The 26806-nt window shown below is 39.0% G+C and overlaps 2 protein-coding genes across 3 annotated transcripts in view; both read right to left on the bottom strand.

The window, feature by feature from the left end:
• prkacab (protein kinase, cAMP-dependent, catalytic, alpha, genome duplicate b) overlaps nt 1-9276 on the bottom strand; it is a 38570-nt gene extending 29294 nt beyond the window's left edge. For both annotated transcript variants that reach the window (XM_062033137.1, XM_062033138.1), the window contains exon 1: nt 8761-9276. In XM_062033137.1, the coding sequence (XP_061889121.1) occupies nt 8761-8806 (46 nt within the window). In that variant the 5' untranslated portion in view covers nt 8807-9276. The remainder of the gene's footprint in view (nt 1-8760) is intronic.
• Nucleotides 9277-10440: 1164 nt separating this feature from the next.
• Nucleotides 10441-26262, bottom strand: asf1bb (anti-silencing function 1Bb histone chaperone). Its single transcript, XM_062033556.1, has 4 exons — nt 25937-26262; nt 19584-19699; nt 19280-19456; nt 10441-10807 (listed from the first exon to the last, which is right to left on the bottom strand). The coding sequence occupies exons 1-4, from the start codon at nt 26043-26045 to the stop codon at nt 10658-10660; spliced, it is 552 nt and encodes a 183-aa protein (XP_061889540.1). The 5' UTR covers nt 26046-26262; the 3' UTR covers nt 10441-10657.
• Between the last annotated feature and the right edge of the window lie 544 nt (nt 26263-26806).

The raw sequence follows: 26806 nt of genomic DNA, 5'->3' as shown, positions 1-26806 counted from the left end.
GGGTGTAACGGTATTGTAAATACTGTGGTATTTTGGTTTCAAAGGCTTTACAATAATACCGTGCACCTGGTTGAATATCAACAAAATCTTGGTATGTATTTTTCTTCTGGTGCTTTAGCGTCGGCCGGGTCTGAAAATACACTACATCTCCCAGAATCCTGGGAGATGGTGGGGGCGTGGAACGCGGTAAGCAGGTAGTGAAGTGTGTTCGTAGTCGATGAGAAGAATGTATTTTTTGGGATATTTCCTGAAAAGTGTCATCAAAATCTCTCCATAACTTTTTGAGTTATGTTGCTAACAAACAGAAAAACATAACCTCTTTGGCGGAGGTAAGAAAGTCTGCATTCTAAAACGTAAAGCGCAGCACTTTCGTCTCAAGCATTTCCAAGGCAACACAGAGCCAGATGGTAAATATGAGTAAACTACTTGATAAATCCTTAATCCATCCATCCATTTCCCACCGCTTTTTTCTCTCAATGTCGTGGGGTCTGGAGCCTGTCCATCTGCACTCGGACAGAGGGCAGTGTACACCCTGGACAAGTCGCCACATCATAAACTGTCTTACAGAAAAGATATTTGAAGCCAGCAAAGCCAAACATTAGTTTGTGAGGTATTTACATTATTAAAAGTTATATTGTTAGGTAATGTTTCTGAGAAACAGCATTTTCCAGACTGATATAAACATGTCCATTGTGGAGGACAGTACTTCTCAGAAAGTAAAAGTTTAAAGACACTAAAGTTTTACACTGGATGTTTACATGGTCACTTTAAAGACACATAACTGTATTTTCTTGAAACAGTGGGTGTCCCTGCACAATTCTTTGCACTTAAAAATGCATATTTGTAGTAAAAATATGATTAGAACATTTTAGCAATATGGTTGTGTTCAATTACAGTAAGTGTGATTATCCTAAACATACCTGCCTCTTTATTTAACACACTGTAAAATGTGTAAGTCTTTTTTTTGGACATAAATAATATCGTACCGTGATAACGTCATACCGTGAGATTTTGATACATTTACATCCCTACTTTTTTGTACCCTCGTACAGTGTGTAGTGGAGCATGTTTAGCTATTCCTTGTCTTCTAGTCCTCCAGTGATAATATTACTTGTAAGAAATTTAGTTTATTTACCGTTAGAGAGGTGAGGATTGGTGATTTCAAAGCAGCTTTGCACTGTGGAGGGACATTAGCCGTGAGCTCGTTAGAGAGGAAATTACCCTCGCTTGTCATCAACATGCATTTTCACAATACATTGATAGTATCAAAAGCTTTTATATCGTATATCGTCTCTAACATGTAATCTAACTCTCAGTCAGTGTGAATTTATGGATAATAGTTCACTATTTTTAAATGAGGACATTATTTGTATTTTTGCTATGGCGCAAGATGATTACAATCAAGCATTGCTAATTTACTGAAGAGTTGACACTTCCTCATTGTTATCACAATGTCCTAGCGATCCTGCTGGCCTATGTCTACCATTTATAAGATTGTAGGAGTGAATTTTATCTGTCTATCTGTGTTGGCCCTGCAATGTGGTGGCGACTTGTCCAGGGTGTACCCCGCCTTCTACCTGAATGCAGCTGGGATAGGCTCCAGCCACCCCTGCGACCCTGAGAGGGACATGTAGTAGACAATGAATAGATGGATGGATGGAGTAGGAGCGATTGCATTCATTTACTTAATTTCTGACTTCATTTTATTACGTGCATGAATGGACAGTACTGTAAGTGAGCAAGTCATGTTTTTGACTTGATGGATTATTTTTAGTCCTTCTATTAACTTCTATCAAGAAAGTAGAAAAAAAATCTTTTTGGGACCTTCCAGAACTTCAAGAAGACTATAGCAGGTTTCTTTGAATCCATATTAGGAGTCTGATGATATTGATTTCTTAAAAACCCAAGCATGCGCATGAAAAAAAAAATATTCCAAGAGGGTCACAATGTCATTTCTAAACAAGTTTTAGAAATGACATTTCTAAATCGTCATTTTGATTTTTTTTTTGTACGGAATTGTACAGCCGGTGTACTGCCGATACACTGCATAGTTAAAGGGGCTGTTTGCAATTTTTACACAGATGCCTGGAGGACGCTCACTTTCTAATATATATTTTTTTAGACTTAGACTTCCTTTATTATCATTCAAATTTTAACTTTACAGTACAGATAAGAACACAATTTAGTTGCATTAGCTCGTTGTAGTGCATGATAAAAGAGCAATAAGGTGTAGATATAAATAAATAGATTACTGTACAGATAAATATATTGCACTTTTGCATATGCATCCACGTTTACGGATGTATGTTATATTGTCTTTATAGTTCAGTGAGTTAATCCGTTTTTTGGGGGAATTGAGGGGATTATTATGATGCGTTCAAGAGTTTTATGGCCTGAAGGAAGAAGCTCTTACAGAACCTGGAGGTTCTGCAAAATAGGCTGCGGAACCTCTTTCCAGAGTCCAACAGTGAAAACAGTCCTTGATGTGGGTGGAAGGAGTCTCTACAGATCTTCTGAGCCCTGGTCAGGCAGTGGCTTTTTGTACAATATATATATATATATATATATATATATATATATATATATATATATATATATATATATATATATATATATATATATATATATATATATATATATATATATATATATATATATATATATATAAATAATTCTAATATATTTTAGGCATTATATCCCACCCTCTTACGGCTTTTAGGATGGAATGATGGCTATTTTGTAAATACGCAACACGTGCACACGCATTAGCTGTGAAGAATTTTTAGCTAATGACAGTGATTTAGATTGCTAACGTTAGCTATCATTTTTTGTATATTCAATTACAACAACAACGTGACTGCAAATGTAGACTGATTTTGTGTGTATGCACGCGCTCCCTGCATGTACGTGTTGATGAGACAAACAAGTCCCTTGAGCTTAAGTGCATTTTCTTTTAATATAACTAATTATTGTGGAAAATATAGACATTTAAAATATATCAATTTAATTGAAAAATAATGCGGGTGTCATTTTGATATATAACATTTTTAAAACCAATACAATATTTATTGTAACCTTTAAGGATTCCCTCAATTTAGGTGACTGTTGAATGTCCTTGGGACCCGAAAGTATCCAAGTCATTAAAGTGTTAAAAATAAGTCCTATATTAATACAGTATATTGTTTTCACATTCAACACTAAATATTTATAGATAAACTTTAGATCTATCTGGTGACTTAGTTTAATTTTGTTTTATGTTTCATGCCCTTTTTGAGAAAACTCTCTTTTTTTAATCTGAAAAACACAAAATATGTAATATTTTTCCTCTAAAAATGTTTCAAAGTGGAATATTTGATGTGACGTATTAAGAGCCTTAAATATCAAAATAATCCACAACAACATGGCTTTTCGTACATTATTATTTTTTGATCAATGACGATTTAAATCAGACTAAAGTTCTTAATCCAAAAAGCACCCCCTCAAAAAAGTGTTTGAAAAATATGTATAATTTTTTCTCTCGCCACTTAAATCTCAAGATCAACTTCAGATCTATTAGTCGATTATAAGTTGTTATTATTTTTTTGAGCAATGACAATTCTAAAGTAAAAAACTGGCTATGTGACAGATTTGTGTTACAAGTGTCAATGTTGCAACATTTCCTTGTTACATTACACCCGTTTGCTCTTTTATTCCACAATTAGCTGCGGACTGCAAATGGCCCCTGGGCCACTCTTTAGACAGTCCAAGTTTAACGCTTGAACAAATGAGTCCGATCATATATGATAAAAGTTGGAAATTTGTAGAAATGTGTGAACTAGGGGGGGGTTAGCCACATATGCGGTCCTCTACAAGGTTTCTCATAGTCATTCACATTGACGTCCCACTGGGGTGAGTTTTCCTTGCCCGTATGTGGGCTCTGTACCGAGGATGTCGTTGTGGCTTGTACAGCCCTTTGAGACACTTGTGATTTAGGGCTATATAAATAAACATTGATTGATTGATTGATTGAACTAGCCTTACAGGTCAAAGGCTACAAATATGATGCATCCGGAATCTATTCACAGTGCTTCACTTTTTCCACATGTTGTTATGTTAAAAGCTTTATTCCAAAATGGAATAATTTCATTGTTGTCCTCAAAATTCTACGCAGAATACCCCGTAATGACAACATGAAAAGTTTTTTCTAAATGCATATTTATTTAAAACAAATTAAAAATCACATGTACATAAGTATTCACAGCTTTTGCTCAGTATTTTGTTGATGTACCTTTGGCAGCAATTACAGCCTCAAGTCTTTTTGAATACCATGCCACAAACTTGGCACACACTTGGCGCCCATTCCTCTTTGTAGCACCTCACAAGCTCCATCAGGTTGGACAGGAAGAATTGGTTTTCATCCAGAATGTCTCTGTACATTGCTGCATTCATCTTGGTCTAGTCAGGGAGGTCACCAAAAACCCGATGGTCACTCTGTCAGAGCTACAACATTCTCCTCTGTGGAGAGAAAATAGCCTACAGAAGGACAACCATCTCCGGCAATCCACCAATCAGGCCTGTATGGTAGAGTGGCCAGACAGAAGCCATTTCTTAGTAAGAAGTTTGCCAAAAAAGCACCTGAAAAACTCTCAGACCATGAGGAACAAAATGATCTGGTCTAATGAGACAGAGATTGAACTCTTTGAACTCATCACCAGGCCAATAACATCCCTACAGTCAAACATGGTAATGGCAGCATCATGCTGTGGGGATGTTTTTCAGCGGCAGGAACTGGGAGACGAGTCAGGATAGAGGAAAAGATGAATGCAGCTTTGTACAGAGACATCCTGGATGAAAACCAACGATTCCCATCCGACCTGTTGGAGTTTGAGAGGTGCTGCAAAGAGGAATGGGCGAAACTGCCAAAGACAGATGTGCCAAGCTTGAGGCATCGTATTCAAAAAGATTTGAGGCTGTGATTGCTGCCAAAGGTGCATCAACAAAGTATTTAGCAAATGCTGTGAATACTTATGTACATGTGATTTATCTCTAGTTAATTTTAATACATTTGCTAAATATAAAAATAAAAATAAATCAAATTTTCATTACGAGGACAAAAACGAATGCATTCAATTTTGGAATAAGGCTGTAACACAACAATATGTGGAAAAAGTGAAACGCTGCATGTGAATACTTTCTGGATCCACTGTATGTCAACAAAGAGATGGAGCTAATGGTAACTCACGGACAAAAAGGCAGACTATTATGATAAATGATAAATGGGTTATACTTGTATAGCGCTTTTCCACCTTCAAGGTACTCAAAGCGCTTTGACAGTATTTCCACATTCACCCATTCACACACCCATTCACACACTGATGGCGGGAGCTGCCATGCAAGGCGCTAACCAGCAGCCATCAGGAGCAAGGGTGAAGCGTCTTGCCCAAGGACACACCGGACGTGACTAGGATGGTAGAAGGTGGGGATTGAACCCCAGTAACCAGCAACCGTCCGATTGCTGGCACGGCCACTCTACCAACTTCGCCACGCCGTAATGTCCATGCCACTAAAACACAACATTAAAACATTGTATCCTCCCTAGTGACTGGATCACATGGCTCTAAGTACATGCATTTGCAAAATATCAACACATGTCTGTGTTGTGCTTGTTGTTTAAATGCACATCTCACACACATTTGTAAAAAGGGAAACAAATGTGAGAAGGTAGTGAACCGTGCTGGACCTCAGATGAAGAGACATTCAATTATCACAGACTGGATATATGTATATATATATATATATATATATATATATATATATATATATATATATATATATATATATATATATATATATATATATATATATGAAAGGTGGTCAGCGGGCAAATTTTCGGTGCATCACTGGTCAATAGTGCGCAATAAATAGGTTATATGTAATATATGACGATATATATACTGTCAATCTGGATTATAAACCGCTACTTTTTTCCTAGGCTTTGAACTCTGCGTCTTATAAAACGGTGCGGCTAATTTATGGATTTTTGTTTGCTGGCTGTCATAATGCAAATAGCTTTAGGTGTGTTATTGTTTGTGCTATGATGCTGTCTTTTGGACGAGTTTGTCCACTGCAAGTGCTGCAGCGTTCTTCTATTTAGACTGAGCCTTCAACCGGAAGTAGAAGTCCTGTCAATAGCGTTTCTACTTGTATTTAGTCTTCATTCCTCGCTCCAAACAACGTTTGTATGTTTTACAATATGGCTAGAACAATTCTTACTTACTAAACCGTCCCATGTGTGATGTCTGTAGGAGTGTCTTCATGCATATTTAAAACGCAGTTAGCATTAGCTAATATGCTAACACGTTTACAAGTGTCTTTGTTAGTATTAACTTAAAATGGCCTTCTTTTTGTATTGTTTCAGTTTCATAAATTCATTGTAACGTCACCGTGGAGTTATTGAGTCTGTTTAGCTGATTGGCGAGCCACAGTTAACGTCTGTTTTGTTTAATCAGCCGTTTTACTGCCCTGTTAAAGGCATCATTTGGAAACAATTAAGGTATGTAAATGAACACTTACAAAATATTTCTGCGTAAATAACTAATTTCACAACATATATATCTGTGGCTTATAGTGAGGTGCGGCTAATTTATGGTAACATATTTTTTATTAAAAAATGTAGTGGGTGTGGCTTATATCCTGGTGCACTCTATAGTCCGGAAAATACAATTTATTTAGGCCAGGGCCAATATTTGATAAGTCAATTAACCGACGTCCACTACAAGTGCTACAGCGTTCTTCTGTTTAGACTGAGCCTTCAACCGGAACTAGAAGTCCTGTCAATAGCGTTTCTACTTGTATTTAGTCTTCATTCGTCACTCCAAACGTTTGTACATTTGACAATATAGCTAAAACAAGTCTTACTTACTAAACCGTCCCATGTGTGATGTCTGTAGGAGTGTCTTCATGCATATTTGAAAACACTGTTAGCATTAGCTAATATGCTAACACGTTTACAAGTGTCTTTGTTAGTATTACCTTAAAATGGCATTCTTTTTGTATTGTTTCAGTTTCATAAATTCATTGTAACGTCACCGTGGAGTTATTGAGTCCGTTTAGCTGATTGGAGAGCTACAGTTAACGTCTGTTTTGTTTAATCAGCCGTTTTACTGCCGTGTTAAAGGCATCGTTTGGAAACACTTATAACTCATTTCACAACATATATACCTACGGCTTATTTATGGTAGAACAATTTTATTAAAAAATGTAGTGGGTGTGGCTTATATCCTGGTGCATTCTATAGTCTGGAAAATACAGTTCATTTAGGCCTGGGCTAATATTTGATAAGTCAATTAACCGACGTCCACTGCAAGTGCTACAGCGTTCTTCTGTTTAGACCAGGGGTGTCCAAAGTGCGGCCCGGGGGCCATTTGCGGCCCGCAGCTAATTGTTTACCGGCCACCACACATTCTGGAAATGCTATTCCAAAAATAAAAAATAAATATTAACTAGAAAAAGTTGCAATGTTGACACAAAGCTGCCATGCAGGCTGTTTTTTTCTTTTGTCTATCTTTATTTTTCTTTTTTAACCATTGCTTAAAAAAAATAAAAAATCAATGTTATAATGAATTATTGACCTATTCAAGGCTCCAATTATTTCAAATATTTCACTTTACAATGTTTTATGTGGAAAATATTGCATATATTGTGTGGTTGCCATACAAAAACATCAGCGTTTTCTTTGACAAAAGAGCATAAAACAAACAAAATAATAGTTCAAACCTAAAATTGACCGATATATCTGAAGTTTATCTCGTAACTTAAGTGTTGAAAGTAAAATAAAACTTAATACAAATGTATCACTTTGAGTGGGGCACCTTTTGTATCCTAAATATATTTAATGGGATTTTATTTATCTTTTCACTGTGATTACTCAAAAATAACAATGAATTAATATCAATGGTGTCTTGCATTATTGATGTTTTTAAGGCTCTAATTACTTCACATCAAACATTGCTTTCTGAATGTTTTGGGCAGTGGGGGAAATACTGCATATTTCAGTTTTATTATAAAAAACAAAGTTGTCTGACAGAAAAGGCATAAAACCTTTTTGGTTTTTTAAATTTTATATCAACCTAAAGTTGATATACTGTAGAGATGTACTGTAAGCGTTAAATAAAAAAATATAAAAAAAATAATTTGACTTGTTTTTAACAGTTTAATGACTTAGACCCTTTATGGTCCCCGGGAGCCCTAAAGGTAAAAAAAACAAACCAAAATCCATATATTTTGTTATGGTTTGAAAATGAAAACTATCAAAATGGCCCCGCAGGCTTTAATTTTTCCGTGTGCGGCCCTCAGTGGAAAAAGTTTGGACACCCCTGGTTTAGACGGAGCCTTCAACCGGAAGTAGAAGTCCTGTCAATAGCGTTTCTGCTTGTATTTAGTCTTCATTCGTCGCTCCAAAAGGCTTTTTTTTTTTTTTACATTTTACAATATAGCTAAAACAATTCTTACTTACTAAACCGTCCCATGTAAGGGAGCTGTTTGGTAGGGTTTGGACGGGCATAATAGTAGCAACACTTCGCATGATGCAGTGTAGCTCCAACTTCCAAACCACTGCAAACACGACCAGAACAGCAATTAAATATGTGGTGGTGGTGGTGTTTATGTACAGTACATGTGGGTGTTGCTACATCGTAAGGCCTGGACACAGCGTCACATTCTAAACAGGCACCAGCAGGTGATGCTCAGGTGAGAAGCGTGCTGCTTGCCGTACGTACTCACCGCTCTCCATCTCGCTGCCCTTCCTGGCCGTGGGCGCGTTGCCCATGATGACCACTTGTCAAGGAGCGATCCGTCGCTATCGGGTCCCGTTAAGAAGCTCTAAACTCGATTAGAACTCGACGGGTATTGCCTAAATCCAACCGGAGCGAGCGGTGTTGATGCGGCGGAGGGCGCAGCAGCCGCGGCCGATATTGAGCGTCGAACGTCGGGAGAGCTGGCGCGTCTCGGGCCGCTGATACTCCCCGGGTGGAGCGGAGCGCCGTCGGCCTGAAGGCGGGAGGATTTCAGCCCCTTTCCTCTGCCTCCGCTGAGCGAGGCCCCCCCCCTGGCTTTCCACCTTCACCCCGGCCTCGGGGAAAAAAGCAACAACAAAAAAAAAAGCAGAGCGACACCAGGGGCGGGGGATGCGGTGTGCTCCGTCGAAAGCCCGCGACTTGGCGCTCGCCAACTCGGCCTTTTACGAATCAATCCTTCCACGACATCGACGAGAATTCGCCCAAATCAACATTGGTCCCCCCCCCCCCTTCCCGTAGCCCAGGGGACGCGCGAGATGACGGAACTAGAGCCCAGTGAACGGCTTGATTGACAGCAACGTCTCGGCTCCTGATTGGACAGAAGGTCTGATGGAGCGCGGTGATTGGTCCGTGGCAGCATCGCACCGCCCCTACAAAAAAAAAAAAAAAAAAGGTGGGGCGAGTGGGTGCTAGGGTAACGTCACTGATATTTTCCTCCCGCCGGTGCAGCTGACCTGGTGTGACGGGACTGTTACAATGTCTACGAGTACTGTAACGGCACCGAATTCTTATCACTTGGCTTCTCTCCCAAAAATAAATAGATGCTTTATCTCCCCCCCCCATCCCTCAATCCCCGCCTCCTCCTTCCCCGCCGCTAATACGTTTCACCGAGTGACGTCAACGAAGAGCTATTTTTAGAAATGTTGGTCAGATCGCGCTAGTTTGGCAGGACGCGGCATGGCAGACGGACGCGAGAGGGAAGGAGAGATGTTTTTTTCCCAGCTATCACACAAATACATGCACACTGTTCAGTATAGAGCAGCCACACCTGTGTACGTCTATATACATCTATCCATTTTATACCGCTTGTCCTTTACAGGGTCGCATCTATCTTTAATGTGCGTTTTCTGCATAAAAAAAAAAATGCAAATACGGCTTTCCGTGTAAAATAGGCTTAAACGGATATAATACACTCTATAAATATTAGGGTTTTATAGGGCAAAAAAAAAGAATTGCATCAAACTTCCAAAACAGAGAATGCATCAACAGGAGGAATTTAAAATCACTAATAAAAAAAATCCAGAGATATTTACAAGTATATATATTTCCCCATTTAACCGTGCAGACTTTACACTAACTGTTCGTCCCCTCAATTAGGAAGAGATAAAATGGGTGAGAGCAAGTCTGCCCGCCCCCTTTTTTCCTCCTGCAGTTGCCTAGCAACTTGAGGCTGGAGTGAAAATGGATGGGCGAGTGATGCTGCATTTTATGAATGAAATATATTTGGCAAAAAAAAAAAGAAGAGGCTGCGGTGACTCTCAATGCATGTAAGCCTTTCTTCCCGGCCTTCATTGAAATAAGGATGGCAATAATGGTCCGAGCATCAAACAAAATAACTTATTAACCCACTTTTTGATATTAGAAATATTTCCAGAACACATACACAAACAATGTATAAATGTATTGTAAAACTTTATTTACAGCAATGTTGGTTGCAACACATAATTAATTCTATATGAACCACGAGCGATTGAACAGTGTTCCACACTTACTGAGATAACAAGTTTTACTTATAGATGCAAAGGACAAAAAAAAGCCTAAACTTGGCATAAAAAAACTCAGAGGCATTTCTGTAGCTGCCTATAGAACAATATGCTTTTTGGTCAGCAAGGTTTTTCTGCACTTCTACAAGACGAACAAAAGATGTTAGATGGGTCCACGTTCTCGCTGTTCTCGGACTTCTCTGCCAGACCCTCCCAGTTAATGTGGAAGCGAGTGACTCGGGGGGTTGAGGCCAAAATGTTCCTCAGCAGCTAAAATGTTTAAACAGAGGTCACACATTTATAGCACACTAGTATTGGACGAACATTAGCATAAACATATCAGAACATACACTACCGTTCAAAAGTTTGGGGTCACATTAAAATGTCCTTATTTTTCAATGAAGATAACTTTAAACTAGTCTTAACTTTAAAGAAGTACACCCTATACATTGCTAATGTGGTAAATGACTATTCTAGCTGCAAATGTCTGATTTTTGGTGCAATATCTACATTGGTGTATAGAGGCCCATTTCCAGCAACTATCACTCCAGTGTTCTAATGGTACAATGTGTTTGCTCATTGGCTCAGAAGGCTAATTGATGATTAGAAAACCCTTGTGCATCATCATGTTCACACATCTGAAAACAGTTTAGCTCGTTACAGAAGCTACAAAACTGACCTTCCTTTGAGCAGATTGAGTTTCTGGAGCATCACATTTGTGGGGTCAATTAAACGCTCAAAATGGCCAGAAAAAGAGAACTTTCATCTGAAACGCGACAGTCCATTCTTGTTCTTAGAAATGAAGGCTATTCCACAAAATTGTTTGGGTGACCCCAAACTTTTGAACGGTAGTGTACATACATATTAATGGAGAAAGAATACAAATTGTCAGCCAATATAAATATATTGGGTTAATAATAGATTCAGAGCTTTCCTTTAAAGCCCATATTGGCAAATTGTGTAAAATAATCAAGTTTAATCTCGCAAATTTTCGTGCAATTCCAAATTAAATGTCAACTGAAGCTGCAAAATTGTATTTGCATTCGATGATTTTTAGCCATTTCAACTATTGCCTTACCAGCTGGTCTCAGGCTGGTTAGAGTTCAAAAAACCCATTGGAAATCTTGTACAAACAAGCAATTGAAGTTATGGATAAAAAAAAAACAAGGCACTATCATCACTGTGCCATTCTAAAAAAATACAATATTTTAAACTGGGAGAGTCTTCACACATTTGCAGACTTAAAAGTGACCTATAAAGTACTGCATGAATTGTCTCCAGATCCTCTGGCAGAGTTCATCAGCCAAAGACACATTCGTGAGCGTGTCACTCGAGGCTCTGTCAGAGGTGACTGTTATATTCCTCTGCTCAGGAGCACTTTCAGTAAGTCGGCCTGGTCAGTAAGGAGTGCATATGTGTGGAACTCAGTACCTGAGGAGGTTCAACTGGTCACAACTTACAAGGCCTTCACAAAAAAGTTGAAAATGTGGCTTATCAACGCCTACAGCTAAAAGATGAGCCTGTTTTGATGCTAACATAAATGTTATGCTGTATTTTATTTTGTATCATAAGTATATTATATAGTGTGCTTTTTTTTCTTTTTCTCTATCTTTCTTTTTTTTTTCTTTAAAATTGTAATTGTACTGGTTTTTTACATCATGGCCAGGGGACTACATATGAAAACTAGCCTTCTGGCTAATTGTGTAGTCATGTGTTTTATGAAATTGCATTGTCCCTTTTGAAATAAACTAATCTAACATGTGAGGAGCACCCTTCGAGAAAAAGAGGAACATTTCTATCGGCACGAAGTGCTGCCAGGCAAATACCGAAATTAATTTTTGAAAACCAAGACTACATTTCCTGCAATTGGGTGCATTTTACCTTTAGATTTATTCTCATCGACTAACCTCTTTTGACACATGTCCATGTAATGTATCACATACATGTTAGTTTTTCTTTTGGTAGATAAAGACAAAAATAATGACAACATCTACCACCATCAACACATTTACACTAAATTGACATCACCAGTATAGCTATATAACATTTATGAATATATATAAATAAATATATAATAAATGATAAATGGGTTATACTTGTATAGCGCTTTTCTACCTTCAAGGTACTCAAAGCACTTTGACAGTATTTCCACATTCACCCATTCATACACACATTCACACACTGATGGCGGGAGCTGCCATGCAAGGCGCTAACCAGCAGCCATCAGGAGCAAGGGTGAAGTGTCTTGCCCAAGGACACAACGGACGTGACTAGGATGGTAGAAGGTGGGGATTGAACCCCAGTAACCAGCAACCCTCCGATTGCTGGCACGGCCACTCTACCAACTTCGCCAAGAAGACCAGTCAGGAAGATTACCTAATCAGCTAATGGCAAGCATCACTAAAAGGTGGACAAAATATTTTTAAAACATAGATTTTTATTATATTTTAACAATTATTAAAGTCCCAATTTTTACAGTGATTATTATTTTATGTGTATCTTTTTCATTTTTAAAAGACACGCCCCGCCAGCGAAAGTGGATGCGTCATTACAACATCCGGCAAATAATTTTCGGTGCAACACTGGTCATTAGTGCGCAAATAATAGGCTATATGTAATATATGACGATATATGCTATACTGTAAGAACTGTAAGCCCCAATTTTTTTCCTAGGCTTTGAACTTTGCGTCTTATAAAACGGTGCGGCTAATTTATGGATTTTTCTTTGCTGGCTGTCATAATGTAAGTACACTATATTGCCAAAAGTATTTGGCCGCCCATCAGAATCAGGTGTCAGAATCTCTTGGTCCGGCCATAGGTGTATAAAATCAAGCACTTAGGCATAGAGACTGTTTCTACAAACATGTGTGAAAGAATGGGCCGCTCTCAGGAGCTCAGTGATTTCCAGCGTGGAACTGTCATAGGAAGCCACCTGTGCAACAAATCCAGTCCTGAAATTTCCTCGCTCCTAAATATTCCAAAGTCAACTGTCGGCTTTGTTATAAGAAAATGGAAGAGTTTGGGAACAACAGCAACTCAGCCACAAAGTGGTAGGCCACGTAAACTGACAGACAGGGGTCAGCGCATACTGAAGCGCATAGTGCAAAGACTTTCTGCAGTCAGTTGCTACAGAGCTCCAAACTTCATGTGACCTTCCATTTAGCCCACGTACAGTACGCAGAGAGCTTCATGAAATGGGTTTCCATGGTAGAGCAGCTGCATCTAAACCATACATCACCAAGTCCAATGCAAAGCGTCGGATTTAGTGGTGTAAAGCACGTCGCCACTGGACTCGAGCAGTGAAGATGCGTTCTCTGGAGTGATGAATCACGCTTTTCCATCTGGCAATCTGATGGACGAGTCTGGGTTTGGAGGTTGCCAGGAGAACGCTGCATTCGGACTGCATTGTGCCGAGTGTGAAATTTGGTGGAGGGGGAATGATGGTGTGGGGTTGTTGGGCTTGACCCCTTAGTTACTGTGAAAGGAACTTTGAATGCTCCGGCATACCAAAACATTTTGGACAATTCCAAGCTCCCAATCTTGTGGGAACAGTTTGGAGCGGGCCCCTGCCTCTTCCAACATGACTGTGCACCAGTGCACAAAGCAAGGTCCATAAAGACATGGATGACAGAGTCTGGTGTGGATGAACTTGACTGGCCTGCACAGAGTCCTGACCTGAACCAGATAGAACACCTTTGGGATGCATTAGAACGGAGACTGAGAGCCAGGTCTTCTTGACCAACATCAGTATGTGACCCCACCAATGCGCTTTTGGAAGAATGGTGGAAAATTCCTATAAACACACTCCGCAACCTTGTGGACAGCCTTCCCAGAAGAGTTGAAGCTGTAATAGCTGCAAAAGGTGGACCGACATCATATTGAACCCTACGGTGGAATGGCACTTCAAGTTCATATGTGAGTCAAGGCAGGTGGCCAAATACTTTTGGCAATATAGTGTAGCTTTAGGTGTGTTATTGTTTGTGCTAAGTTGCTGTCTTTTGGACAAGTTTGTACACTGGAGGTGCTACAGCGTTCTTCTGTTTGGACTGAGCCTTCAACCAGAAGTAGAAGTCACTTAAGTGTTACCTAAAGTTACTTCTGTAAAATATACATGTTATTGGGCGCTATCGGTGTGAGCCAGTAGTGTGTGCGCACGACGCATACTCACTGTAGCAGAGCAAAATGTACTTTTGTTTGAGCGTGTTTTGTGTTGTTTATGACCGCTGCTACTTCATGTTCGCGTTAAAAAAATCATTGCAGAAACACGGCAACGTGTTTTGTTTTTACAGGAACAACATTAGTTATAGCGCATGTGTGTCTGTCAGTCAGATGATTATAATAATAATCAGCATCCAATACAAATAATAATGCATTTGCGTTTCCCTTAATTACAGAGTGGGCGTGCAGCGGGCACATTTAATGCCACAGCTGCATCATCCACCACCATCACGCAAACAATACATGATGCCTTCCAGAAGCAAGCTGCTTATGCTCCCTTGTCAAAAATGGCAAAAAACCTCACTGCAGTCCAGTCATTATTCACTGCCAATGTTTCAAATAGTTTGTGTCTTCTGACATGTGTAAAATCACATGTATGAACACTTTTTTTTATCTACATGGACAAAAGGTGCAGGTACAGTACAATGTATGGCCATCAGATGCCATCTTGCACAACTCTTAAATTGATTTTTATTTATTTATGTTTCTGCCGTTTTATATGCCTGAAATATTACTGTAGACCAGGGGTCGGCAACCTTTACCACTCAAAGAGCCATTTTGGCAAGTTTCACACATTAAAGAAAGTAATGGGAGCCACAAAATATGTTTTTAAAATTTAAAATGAAAAACACCGCATACAAAGCTTAAACGCTTTGTGCTATGTTAACCAGGGGTCTCTGACACACGCACCGGCACGTACTTTAATGTGGAAATTTGATGTTAGTGCAGCCCGCGAGTTTTGAATGAATGTCGCTTGCGTCATACTTGCCAACCCTCTCATTTTTCCCGGGAGACTCCCGATAATCATAGCGTGATGACACTGCATTTGGCGCCCTCTAGAGTCTGCCCAATCAGTGTATCTGCTCGGCCACAAGTGGAATGCAGCTTTGGCTTGATAGCGTTATCGACAGCAAGGCTACTAAGTCAACAGCCACACATCTTACACTGACGGTACCAATACCCAGAATCCCATGCAGCCCTAACTCTTCCGCTCAACCAACGCACGGAGAGGGGGGGGTTGATGTGTGGGGGGATTTGGTGGTAGCGGGGGTGTATAATGTAGACCGGAAGAGTTAGGGCTGCATGGGATTCTGGGTAATGGTTGTGTTGTGTTTATGTTGTGTTACAGTGGGATGTTCTGCAGAAATGTGTTTTTCATTCTTTTTTGGTGTGGGTTCACAGTGTGGCGCATATTTGTAACGTAACAATGTTAAAGTTGTTTGATACGGCTACCGTCAGTGTAAGCTGTGTGGCTGATGACTAAGTATGCTTTGCTGTCTCCTGTGTGAGCAAGTAATAACAACATGCAACATGTGGCTGGACTGGCACGCTGTATGTAAATGCTATAGAGGACAATTACTGCAGTGCAATTAGGGCACGCCCTTTATATAGTAATTAGAGTGTAAATAGGATTATATTTTCCTGGGAGTAGTCTATGAGAGACACTGACATCCATAAGTCTCCTGGGAAAATCGGGGGGGTCGGCATGTATGTAGCTGAGCCGCATCAGAGTGGTCAAGGAGCCGCATGCGGCTCCGGAGCCGCGGGTTGCCGACCCCTGCTGTAGACTATGATTAATGATTTAATATGAAGAGTTCTGATGGAGCAAAATCAATTCATGGATAACATTTCAAAACCATACAGCATTAAATAAAGAGTATGATGACCATAGCAAATTGTTCATAATTGTTTTGATTGTAATGTGATTAATTAGGCTGTAAAAGCAGTGTCGGTACAGTATAATAGTTTCCCAGCAAACAGAGGAGGGCGCTATTGTTGCTGGAAAAAAAATGGTTCCTGGCTTAAAGTAAAAAATGAAACAAGAAGAAATACAGAATACCGTTTGTTGCAGGAAAATTAAGGACAGAGTTTTTTTAAATGCCGTAAATATGAACAAAAAAAATAACTAAAAAATTAAATATTCTCAAAATCCATACTGTAACTCTGCACCTCCTAAAAAGTGGTACAAGGTTGTCATTATTATTAATGGCTATGAAGGTTCTCATTCATCCAGGTCGTTGTCATCTCAGGGCGTTCAATCGATCGCAACTGGACTGCTTGGTTTGTCTTGGAAGACGTTTCGCCGCTCATCCGAGTAGGCTTCATCAGTTCGTGCTAATAGACTTACAGATTGGTCAGATCAAGCCCAACAGTTGGTGCCCAAGCCCCAAATATTTATACTCCAAAACTAGGAGGGTGTGCCTGGGCAAGGATGGTTTCGTAGTGAGAAAAAACTGATGAAGCCTACTCGAGTGAGCGGCGAAACATCTTCCACGACAAACCAAGCAGTCCATTTGCGAACGATTGAACGCCCCGTGATGACATTATTATTAATATTCTTAAATAACAATAAGCAGGCTGTACTGCACGATTAAGGTGACGAACTGAGAATCATTCAAGTCTTTATTACCAACACCAAATTTATGTCACTGAATTTTTTTCATTTGAATTTTTGAATATGCCAACAATTTAATTGAATAAAAATTTGTGAGCAAAGCGTGTGTGTTTAAAAATGCAGTGTTTTAAAATTCAGTGCAGAAATGTTTGTTGCTTCAAAACTCAAGACCCATTTCCGGTAGATTAAGACTGCAGCAATTGTTCCTAGGTCAGAACCAGCCAATGAGATGTCAAGTTTGCAGTCACGTGACAGGGGTCTTGCGCAGGCCAAGATGCAGCACATTCAAAAATAAATTTTATACAACAATTTGACGCATACAGTATTGTAGTTACACACATCCCAACTTGCTTAAAGGCCTACTGAAAGCCACAACTACCGACCACGCAGTCTGATAGTTTATATATCAATGATGAAATCTTAACATTGCAACACATGCCAATACGGCCGGGTTAACTTATAAAGTGACATTTTAAAATTCCTGGGAAATATCCGGCTGAAACATCGCGGTATGATGATGTATGCGCGTGACGAAGTCCGAGTAACGGAAGTTATGGTACCCCGTAGAATCCTATACAAAAAGCTCTGTTTTCATTTCATAATTCCACAGTATTCTGGACATCTTTTGCAATTTTTTTAATGAACAATGAAGGCTGCAAAGAAGACAGTTGTAGGTGGGATCAGTGTATTAGCAGCGGACTACAGCAACACAACCAGGAGGACTTTGTTGGAGCGCTAGCCGCCGACTTCACCTTGACTTCCTACGTCTCCGGGCCGCCAAACGCATCGGGTGAAGTCCTTCGTCCTTCTGCCGATCGCTGGAACGCAGGTGAGCACGGGTGCTGATGAGCAAATGAGGGCTGGCTGGCGTAGGTGGAGAGCTAATGTTTTTAGCATAGCTCTGTGCAGTCCTGTTGCTAAGTTAGCTTCAATGGCGTCGTTAGCACAGCATTGTTAACCTTCGCCAGCCTGGAAAGCATTAACCGTGTATTTACATGTCCACGGTTTAATAGTATTGTTGATTTTCTATCTATACTTCCAGCCAGGGGGTTATTTCTTTTGTTTCTATATGCAGTTAAAGCAAGATGCTATCACGTTAGCTCGTAGCTAAAGCATTTCGCCGATGTATTGTCGTGGAGATAAAAGGCACTGAATGTCCATTTCGCGTTCTCGACTCTCATTTTCAAGAGGATATAGTATCAGAGGTGGTTTAAAATACAAATCTGTGATCTACAATAGAAAAAGGAGAGTGTGGAATCCAATGAGCCAACTTGTACCTAAGTTACGGTCAGAGCGAAAAAAGATACGTCCATCGCTGCCTCTCAAGTCCTTCACTGTAACGTTACTCGTCTACGAATCATTCATCCTCGCTCAAATTAATGGGGTAATCATCACTTTCTCGGTCCGAATCTCTCTCACTCCATTGTAAACAACGGGGAATTGTGAGGAATGCTAGCGCCTGTGACGTCACGCTACTTCCGGTACAGGCAAGGCTTTTTTTTTTATCAGCGAGCAAAAGTTGCGAACTTTATCGTCGATTTTCTCTACTAAATCCTTTCAGCAAAAATATGGCAATATCGCGAAATGATCAAGTATGACATAGAATGGATCTGCTATTCCCGTTTAAATAAAAAAAAATCATTTCAGTAGGCCTTTAAAAGCATCTTAATGTGTTTTATAACTGCCAGAGGCGTATAAAGGGGTACAGTATCAAAAATAGGCTTTTCTTTGGGTGCGTCCATTAATTGCTATTTTTCATCATATACTAGGGGGTCTTGGAGCCTATCCCAACAAATAACAGGGATCTACTGTATTTGAAAATTTGCTGATTAGGAGGTACTTGTATTGATAAGGGCATTAGTTTAAAATCTAGATGTAAGAAATGTAATGTATTTATTTATATTTGATCATATGTTCCTGAGTATAATCGATGTAAATTTTTTTATTAAAGGCCCATTTGCAATAGAGATAAATACAAGTAAAGCAGTGGATGGTAATGCTATACTTTAAGGGTCAGAAGCTGCAGGAATCTATCCATCCATCCATTTTTTACCGCTTGTCCCTCTAATCTTTTAACAAATATGGTATTTAATCGTTAACAAAGAAAAGGCCTGACCGCCATCTCGTACCTTGGAGTAGTCGGGTTTCAGAGGTGGGTTTTCTCGTAGTTCAGGGTCAGTGTACTCATTGTTGACATAGTAACCAATGCGTATGAAGTTCTGACCATTGTAAGTACAGGTTATAAGGAGTACGGTGACTCCGACAGCATCAGTCTCTGGAATAAGTCCTGTGTTTGGAGCATCAGCCTGAGAGGATCACACACAGACAAAGGAAGATGTTGGAAGGTTTGGTTATCCTGCAACGTTATTCAAAACACAAACATAGCAGGGACAGAAAATACATACTGCGACTCAACCAAGGCTCACGACTCACCTGAAACACAAACTTGTGTCTGCCAGCTGGGACTGGTCCCACCAGGACAGAGTCTAGAACCTGGTCATATTCTTCACTCTCAGCTGATCCAACGTAGATGAGCTTCCATTCCAGATCTGACATAACAAATGTGAGAAGTGGAAGTCTTAAAATTCGGTGTTATAGATATCTTTACCTCTGCCATAAAGGTTATGTTTTCACCTGGGTTTGTTTGTTGGCAGCATAACTCAGGCCATGTCTACACTAAGTCGTTTAACCCCTTGAACAAATAATTATTTAGCCTAAGCCTTGTTTCAGTCAAACTAAACCAGCGTTTAAGGTCCCCCTCCTCGGACAAATTTTTACAAGGGTAAGTCAGCACTTAGCTTTGCATGGACTAACTAATCTTTTACAAAGTGAATTCGGAGAGGAAGGGACGCCAGAAATACCAGGCCCACACAGGAAGCAACATCAGAAAGACCACGCCACAGCTAGCTTCATAATAAAGCTGTTTCGTAGCTTGGAGCTAACCACTGGAAATATGAAGGCGAGTCATCCAGACATGCCGTGTTTCTCCGTCTTCTACATGTACAGACACTTGTGGAAATCACACATCAATACCTTATGTCTTTGTCCATTTGTCGAAAGAGAGACAATGAGAATGCGAGCTCCCGTGGATGTGATAAATGAAAGGTAGCGTGTGCTTTGTATTACCTGGCCGTCGAGGAAAACGGTGAATGCATTTGGACTGGCAAAGCAGACTGTATCAGTTATTGTCCACCATGCATGTCGTGGACTCGACGTCTAGGTCCAGAGTATATAAAGTCACCAAAAACGAATGGACAGTGAAGGTGAAGGCAGAAGAGTGAGGAGTGTCCTGACCAGATATCTAGATCCCTAGTTTGATTGATGTAAAATGTTCTTTATCACATAGTTTACGTGTCTAATGAAGATTAATTTATGAAGGCTAAGGTGTGATTCACTACAATAGGGCCCCACAGCACACTGGATTCCAGTTAATTGAAATACCACAACACTGGATATTTTTCAGATAAGTTACATTTAAGAACTTGCACACAAAGCAACACTGGAGAGGACTATGACGTGTGCATTTTTCGCGCATGGGTACTAGGTCGCGTTGCGCCGGCGGACGGGGGTCTTAAACGGTGGCATTGTTGTGTGTGGACATGGATAAGGTTAGGTGTGATTTACCCTGAATAACCTTAGCGTAGTGTCAACAGGGCCTAACACACCTGAAACAGTTATTAATACTGGTTATTGCTTACCCATCCATTTAATCCACTATATGACCCTCCTTAGTGTGCCTCTGATTGGCTTGCCAGTGTCTGACCAAGTCTGTGACCCAAACCGCTCTGGCTGCAGTGCCGTCTGCTGGTTGTTCAGGGGAGTGTGTTACTCCACATTCAAACTAGGTCACATCTATTTGTGCATCTGGTTTGTGGTAGGAATGTCTCATCGACACAAAAGCAAAAAAGCAATCCACATATGCAAATTCAATCCAAATACAAAATCAAGCATATTTATATTCAAATCTCAAAAATATATTTACAAATACACTTTTATTTATAGGAATTCATGATTTATTTGTATGCCACATTTTTTTATTTATACATTTTATTTGTATATATTTTCAAACCTCAAAAATATATTTACAAACGCGCGTTTATTTATACAAATTATTTATTTGTATATGACATTTGTATTTGTATTAGGGCTGGGCGATATATCGATATACTCTGGTTTGTCTCTGTGCGATATAGAAAATGACTATATCGTGATATTCGATACGTTCTCACGCAGTTGCTTTTAGCTGCGGGGCATTAAACTGCATGCGTTTCTCACTCTTTCCTGTCTCTCCTTCTCACAGACACTTAAAACAAGCGCACCTTCTTACATAACGTCACATACTGTCACGTGAACAACGTCACACGCTCCCACAGAGCAGACAGGTAGCGACATGGTAACATTAGCTGTGATGCTAACAGCTAACGGTGTGGTTTGAGTGGTAATACGAGAGAAAGAAGGTGCGAATCTGGTAACAAATGAAGGAATAATTAATTCCCAAGAAAAACAGCACGGAGTCCATCGTCTGACGGTGGTTTTGCTTCAAGCGGGAATATGTCTTTACATGTCAACATCTTCGTTCGGTGCCACACCAACTAAATGCTGAAGCAACTATTTCCACATCAACACCGTAGGACAGGGGTCACCAACGCGGTGCCCGCGGGCACCAGGTAGCCCGTAAGGACCAGATGAGTAGCCCGCTGGCCTGTTATAAAAATAGCTCAAATAGCAGCACTTACCAGTGAGCTGCCTCTATTTTTTAAACTTTATTTATTTACTAGCAAGCTGGTCTCGCTTTGCCCGACATTTTTAATTCTGAGAGACAAAACTCAAATAGAATTTGAAAATCCAAGAAAATATTTTAAAGATTTGGTCTTCACTTGTTTAAATAAATTCATTAATTTTTTTACTTTGCTTCTTATAACTTTCAGAAAGACAATTTTAGAGAAAAAATACAACCTTAAAAATGATTTTAGGATTTTTAAACACATATACCTTTTAAATTCCTTCCTCTTCTTTCCTGACAATTTAAATCAATGTTCAAGTAATTTTTTTTTTATTATTGTAAAGAATAATAAATACATTTTAATTTAATTCTTCATTTTAGCTTCTGTTTTTTCGACGAAGAATATTTGTAAAATATTTCTTCAAACTTATTATGATTAAAATTCAAAAAAATTATTCTGGCAAATCTAGAAAATCTGTAGAATCAAATTTTAAATCTTATTTCAAAGTCTTTTGAATTTCTTTTAAAATTTTTGTTCTGGAAAATCTAGAAGAAATAATGATTTGTCTTTGTTAGAAATATAGCTTGGTCCATTTTTTTATATATTCTAACAAAGTGCAGATTGGATTTTAACCTATTTAAAACATGTCATCAAAATTCTAAAATTAATCTTAATCAGGAAAAATTAGTAATGATGTTCCATAATTTTTTTAAAATTTTTTCAAAAAGATTCGAATTAGCTTGTTTTTGTCTTCTTTTTTTCGGTTGAATTTTAAAGAGTCGAAATTGAAGATAAATTATGTTTCAAAATTTAATTGTCATTTTTTTTCGTGTTTTCTCCTCTTTTAAACCGTTCAATTAAGTGTAAATATCATTAATTATTAATAATAACATAGAGTTAAAGGTAAATTGAACAAATTGGCTATTTCTGGCAATTTAAGTGTGTATCAAACTGGTAGCCCTTCGCATTAATCAGTAGCCAAGAAGTAGCTCTTGGTTTCAAAAAGGTTGGTGACCCCTGCCGTAGGACATATACTATTTGATATGCAGCTCATTTTTATGTGACACTTATCGAAATATCTTGTGTGACATCATGCACAAAAGTGCGCTTTTTTGTTTTAAACTATTGTAGTGGCGTTCTGTACAAAAAGTGCACTTTAATTTAGTGTTGTTTTGAAATGTCATCTTAGTGACATCATTCACAAAAGTGCACTTATAGCTTGTTTTAAAATGTCTCTGACAATCTTGCACTTTCTGTTTTGGAAATGACATGAATGTTTGTGCCACTGCTTAATAACTGTTTAATAAATACACTTTTGCTAAATTGACTTAGTTGTGATTCCCCTCTCTGCATGAAAGGTTAAAATGAGCATATATTAATGCAGTATGAACAAGAATGTTTTAATGTAGACACATAGAATCATCATACTGCTGTGATTATATGTATCACGTGTTCATTCAAAGCTAAGTCAAAATATCGAAATATATATTGTGTATCGCGATATGGCCTAAAAATATCGAGATATTAAAAAAAGGCCATATCGCCCAGCCCTAATTTGTATATTTATTAATATATGCATAAGTATTAATATCATATTGATATATACAAGTTGATGTGAGACAATTCTACTTCCATACTAAAGAACCGCGGGTTGCTGACCCCCGCTTTAAGAAATATTGAACTACTTTTGTGTGTCGGTATGCGGAGTAAAACTATGGAACAAACTGGACTTACAACACAAGCAATGCCAAACTATAAATCGATTTAAACTATTATACAAACATAGGGTTTGGTTCAAATATAGAGATGAGGGTCTTTAATTTGACCTGCTGCTGTACTCTGTCTCAAAGTGTTAACATGTGCTTACCATTATTGTTATGTTGTCTATTACCATTATTGCTATGTTGTCTATTACCATTGTTGGTATATTCATTATTCCTACATTGTTGAAACTAATTATTTTTACAGTGTAATAATTGTTACCTGCGGTAATGCCACTGTGATACAACATTTGTATTATAATCCTTGAACAAAGTGAGAGTGAAACTCATGTGAATAATCACTGAATGGAGAACTGGGGGTGGGATTAAATAAATTATCTTCTTCCCACTCCCTTTCAGGAAAAACTGGACAATCATGCACTATATTAACTTATATTACTATGTTTTGTGAACTTGTATTTCATTATGTCATTGCCTGAAATAAATAAATAAATAAATAAATGAAACTACTGTGTTTAGTAAAGATATACAAGTGCACCCCCAACCCTAGGGATGATACTCGAAACCAGTTTTCCTGATTGTTCGATAAGAAAAGAACCGAGTCCTCGGACTCGAATCCCTTTCTGAGAACCGGTACCCGTTATCGAGACCACTATAGTAAAGAAAAAGAGTTGGTTCTTTATTCGAATCCATGGGAACGAATCCCGTCCCGACCAGAAATGCCCCGTGAGACATCACAAGAAATTACGTCATGTAGCTCAGTCATTAGGCGCAGATAGGGAAAGCAGGAAAAACAATGGACCGGAAAAAGCGCTCCAAGGTGTAATAAAGTTCAGAACAAAAGGTATAATCCAATGAATAACTTTACTGAGAGATTTGAGCAGGGTACAAACACATGACGAACACTTTTACGACCAACCGGAAACATAGCAACCAGGCTAGCAACACACCTCCTTTACGGCAGCTGTCGCAACGTTCTTAAAGCAACCGCAGCACATACATATATATATATATATACAACATATATGACATGATCATCATTTTTTAACTTTTGTTTTTCTTTCCTTGTAAACAAAACAAAATCACACTGCATATGTGTTGTTTGTCTAATTATAAATAATGCAGACGAGGCGTGTTGGCTGAGTTCTTGACGTTTACTTTCACAGCGTGCTCATTCTTAGCTGCCGGGTGGCGACATGCAACAACACTTTTTGGGGCTACCGTGCATGCTCGTCACTCCCGTTGCATGCTGGGTAGTGTAGTTGTTATATTTTCTAGCTCATAACATCACATCTTTCCCCCTATAAAGAAATAATGTTAACTCAATAAAGTGTATTTCTTTTTTTAGCTTTAACTTTTCATTTTTTTAGCATTGTAACCACATTTGCAAACAACTTTTCTCTTCATAGAATTTTCTTTCAAAAAAGAAATGAAGAGCAAAAATGTCAAAGCATCATAACAAACAGTTATGTCAAATAGCAGCAGAAGTGCACTTTTTGGAGAGATGTATTATTTTCAGTTTTGTGCCCAAGGGACTGAATTTATTTAACACTATATTATTATTTATACACCTATAGTGATCACAGAGACAGGTTGTTTTTGTGTTACTGTATATATTTGTTTTTGTGAAAAGTCCCACTTAATAAACTTTGGGTAACAACAGTCAATAATTTATTTTTTTAGGGAGGTAACAGTCAATATTTATTTATTTATTAGATTAAATTTTTTTCTTATATAATAAAAGTGAGCTTTTGTTAAACCAAATATTGTGTGTTTTTTTTCCATATACAACAACCTATCTGGACTCGATAAGAGAATCGATGAGGAATCGGTTCGATAAGAGGATTCGATAATAGGCTCGAACTCGATAATTTCTTATCAAACATCATCCTTACCCCACCCACAAATATTGTCTTTGTTACAAGTTTATAATGCGACCCTAAATGGGAAAAAAAGAAGTTTTAACACGCCTGACTTTTATAAAAGGCAAAGTGGTGTATGGCATAAATTCGCGGCAAACCATTCCATCTGTCAGTTACGACAGAGACGCTCTCCCAGCAACCAATCAGCGCTCTAAACATTTGACATGTCAACCAATAAGAGCGGAGTACAGGCGGGGCGCCAAAACAAACCGCGCCAGCGCCAATTTTCAACATTCCTGCTAAAATGGCTTTGACTGATTTCGACAGCAAATAACTGCAACACAGGACGTAACAATCGACTGGTGACTGACACGCACAAATGTTTACAGCACAGAAGTCTAAATCAGAAGATAGCTAGTAGCTATGGCGTTATCCATATAAACGAACGTGTTTACTCTTAGGAGGGAAATTGTACTCACCTTCAGACAAATTCTCCATGCATTCAAACGTGATTTCGAACTGAAACGGATTCCCAAATGGGCAAGGGTTGTCCAATACAGCAACTTTTAGTACCTGAACTTTAGCCATGGCAGTTCTTCACACAAAAAGACAGCACTGTCGTAGTCTCGCTCTAAAGTCAACGAAAACAAAAGCGGTACTTTTTATGTCGACGTGTAGTCAGTTAGTCAGCGTCCACCACACACGGCGTCTTCTCCGAGTGGGAACATGACCTGGCGACTCAACTCCAGGCGGAAGTACGTCACTTCTTCTACTCCACTCATCCGCTGACCAGACTCACTGCTGCCACGTACCGGTCGTTTGTAGAACAGCTAGTTGTGAACCATTGAGAGCCAATTCAAAACCACCAGACATCAGAACGAATAAAAACGGTTTACTGAAGGAACTACGTGTGAATATGGAAGTAGAATTGTCTCATATCAATTTATATATATCAATATGATATTAATACATATGCACGTATTAATAAATATACAAATACAAATGTGATACACAAATAAATAAGTAATTTGTATAAATAAACGCTTGTTGTAAATATATTTTTGAGATTTGAAAATATCCATCCATCCATTTTCTACCGCTTGTCTCTTTTTGCGGTCGCGGGGGGTGCTGGAGCCTATCTCAGCTGCATTCGGGCGGAAGGCGGGGTACACCCTGGACAAGTCGCCACCTCATCGCAGGGCCAACACAGATAGAGAGACAACATTCACACTCACATTCACACACTAGGGCCAATTTAGTGTTGCCAATCAACCTATCCCCAGGTGCATGTTTTTGGCGGTGGGAGGAAGCCGGAGTACCCGGAGGGAACCCACGCAGTATCTACAAAT

Source organism: Entelurus aequoreus, linkage group LG22 (genome assembly GCF_033978785.1).
Source record: "Entelurus aequoreus isolate RoL-2023_Sb linkage group LG22, RoL_Eaeq_v1.1, whole genome shotgun sequence".
Taxonomy (NCBI): Eukaryota; Metazoa; Chordata; class Actinopteri; order Syngnathiformes; family Syngnathidae; genus Entelurus; species Entelurus aequoreus.
This window is presented reverse-complemented; position numbering and strand designations above follow the sequence as displayed.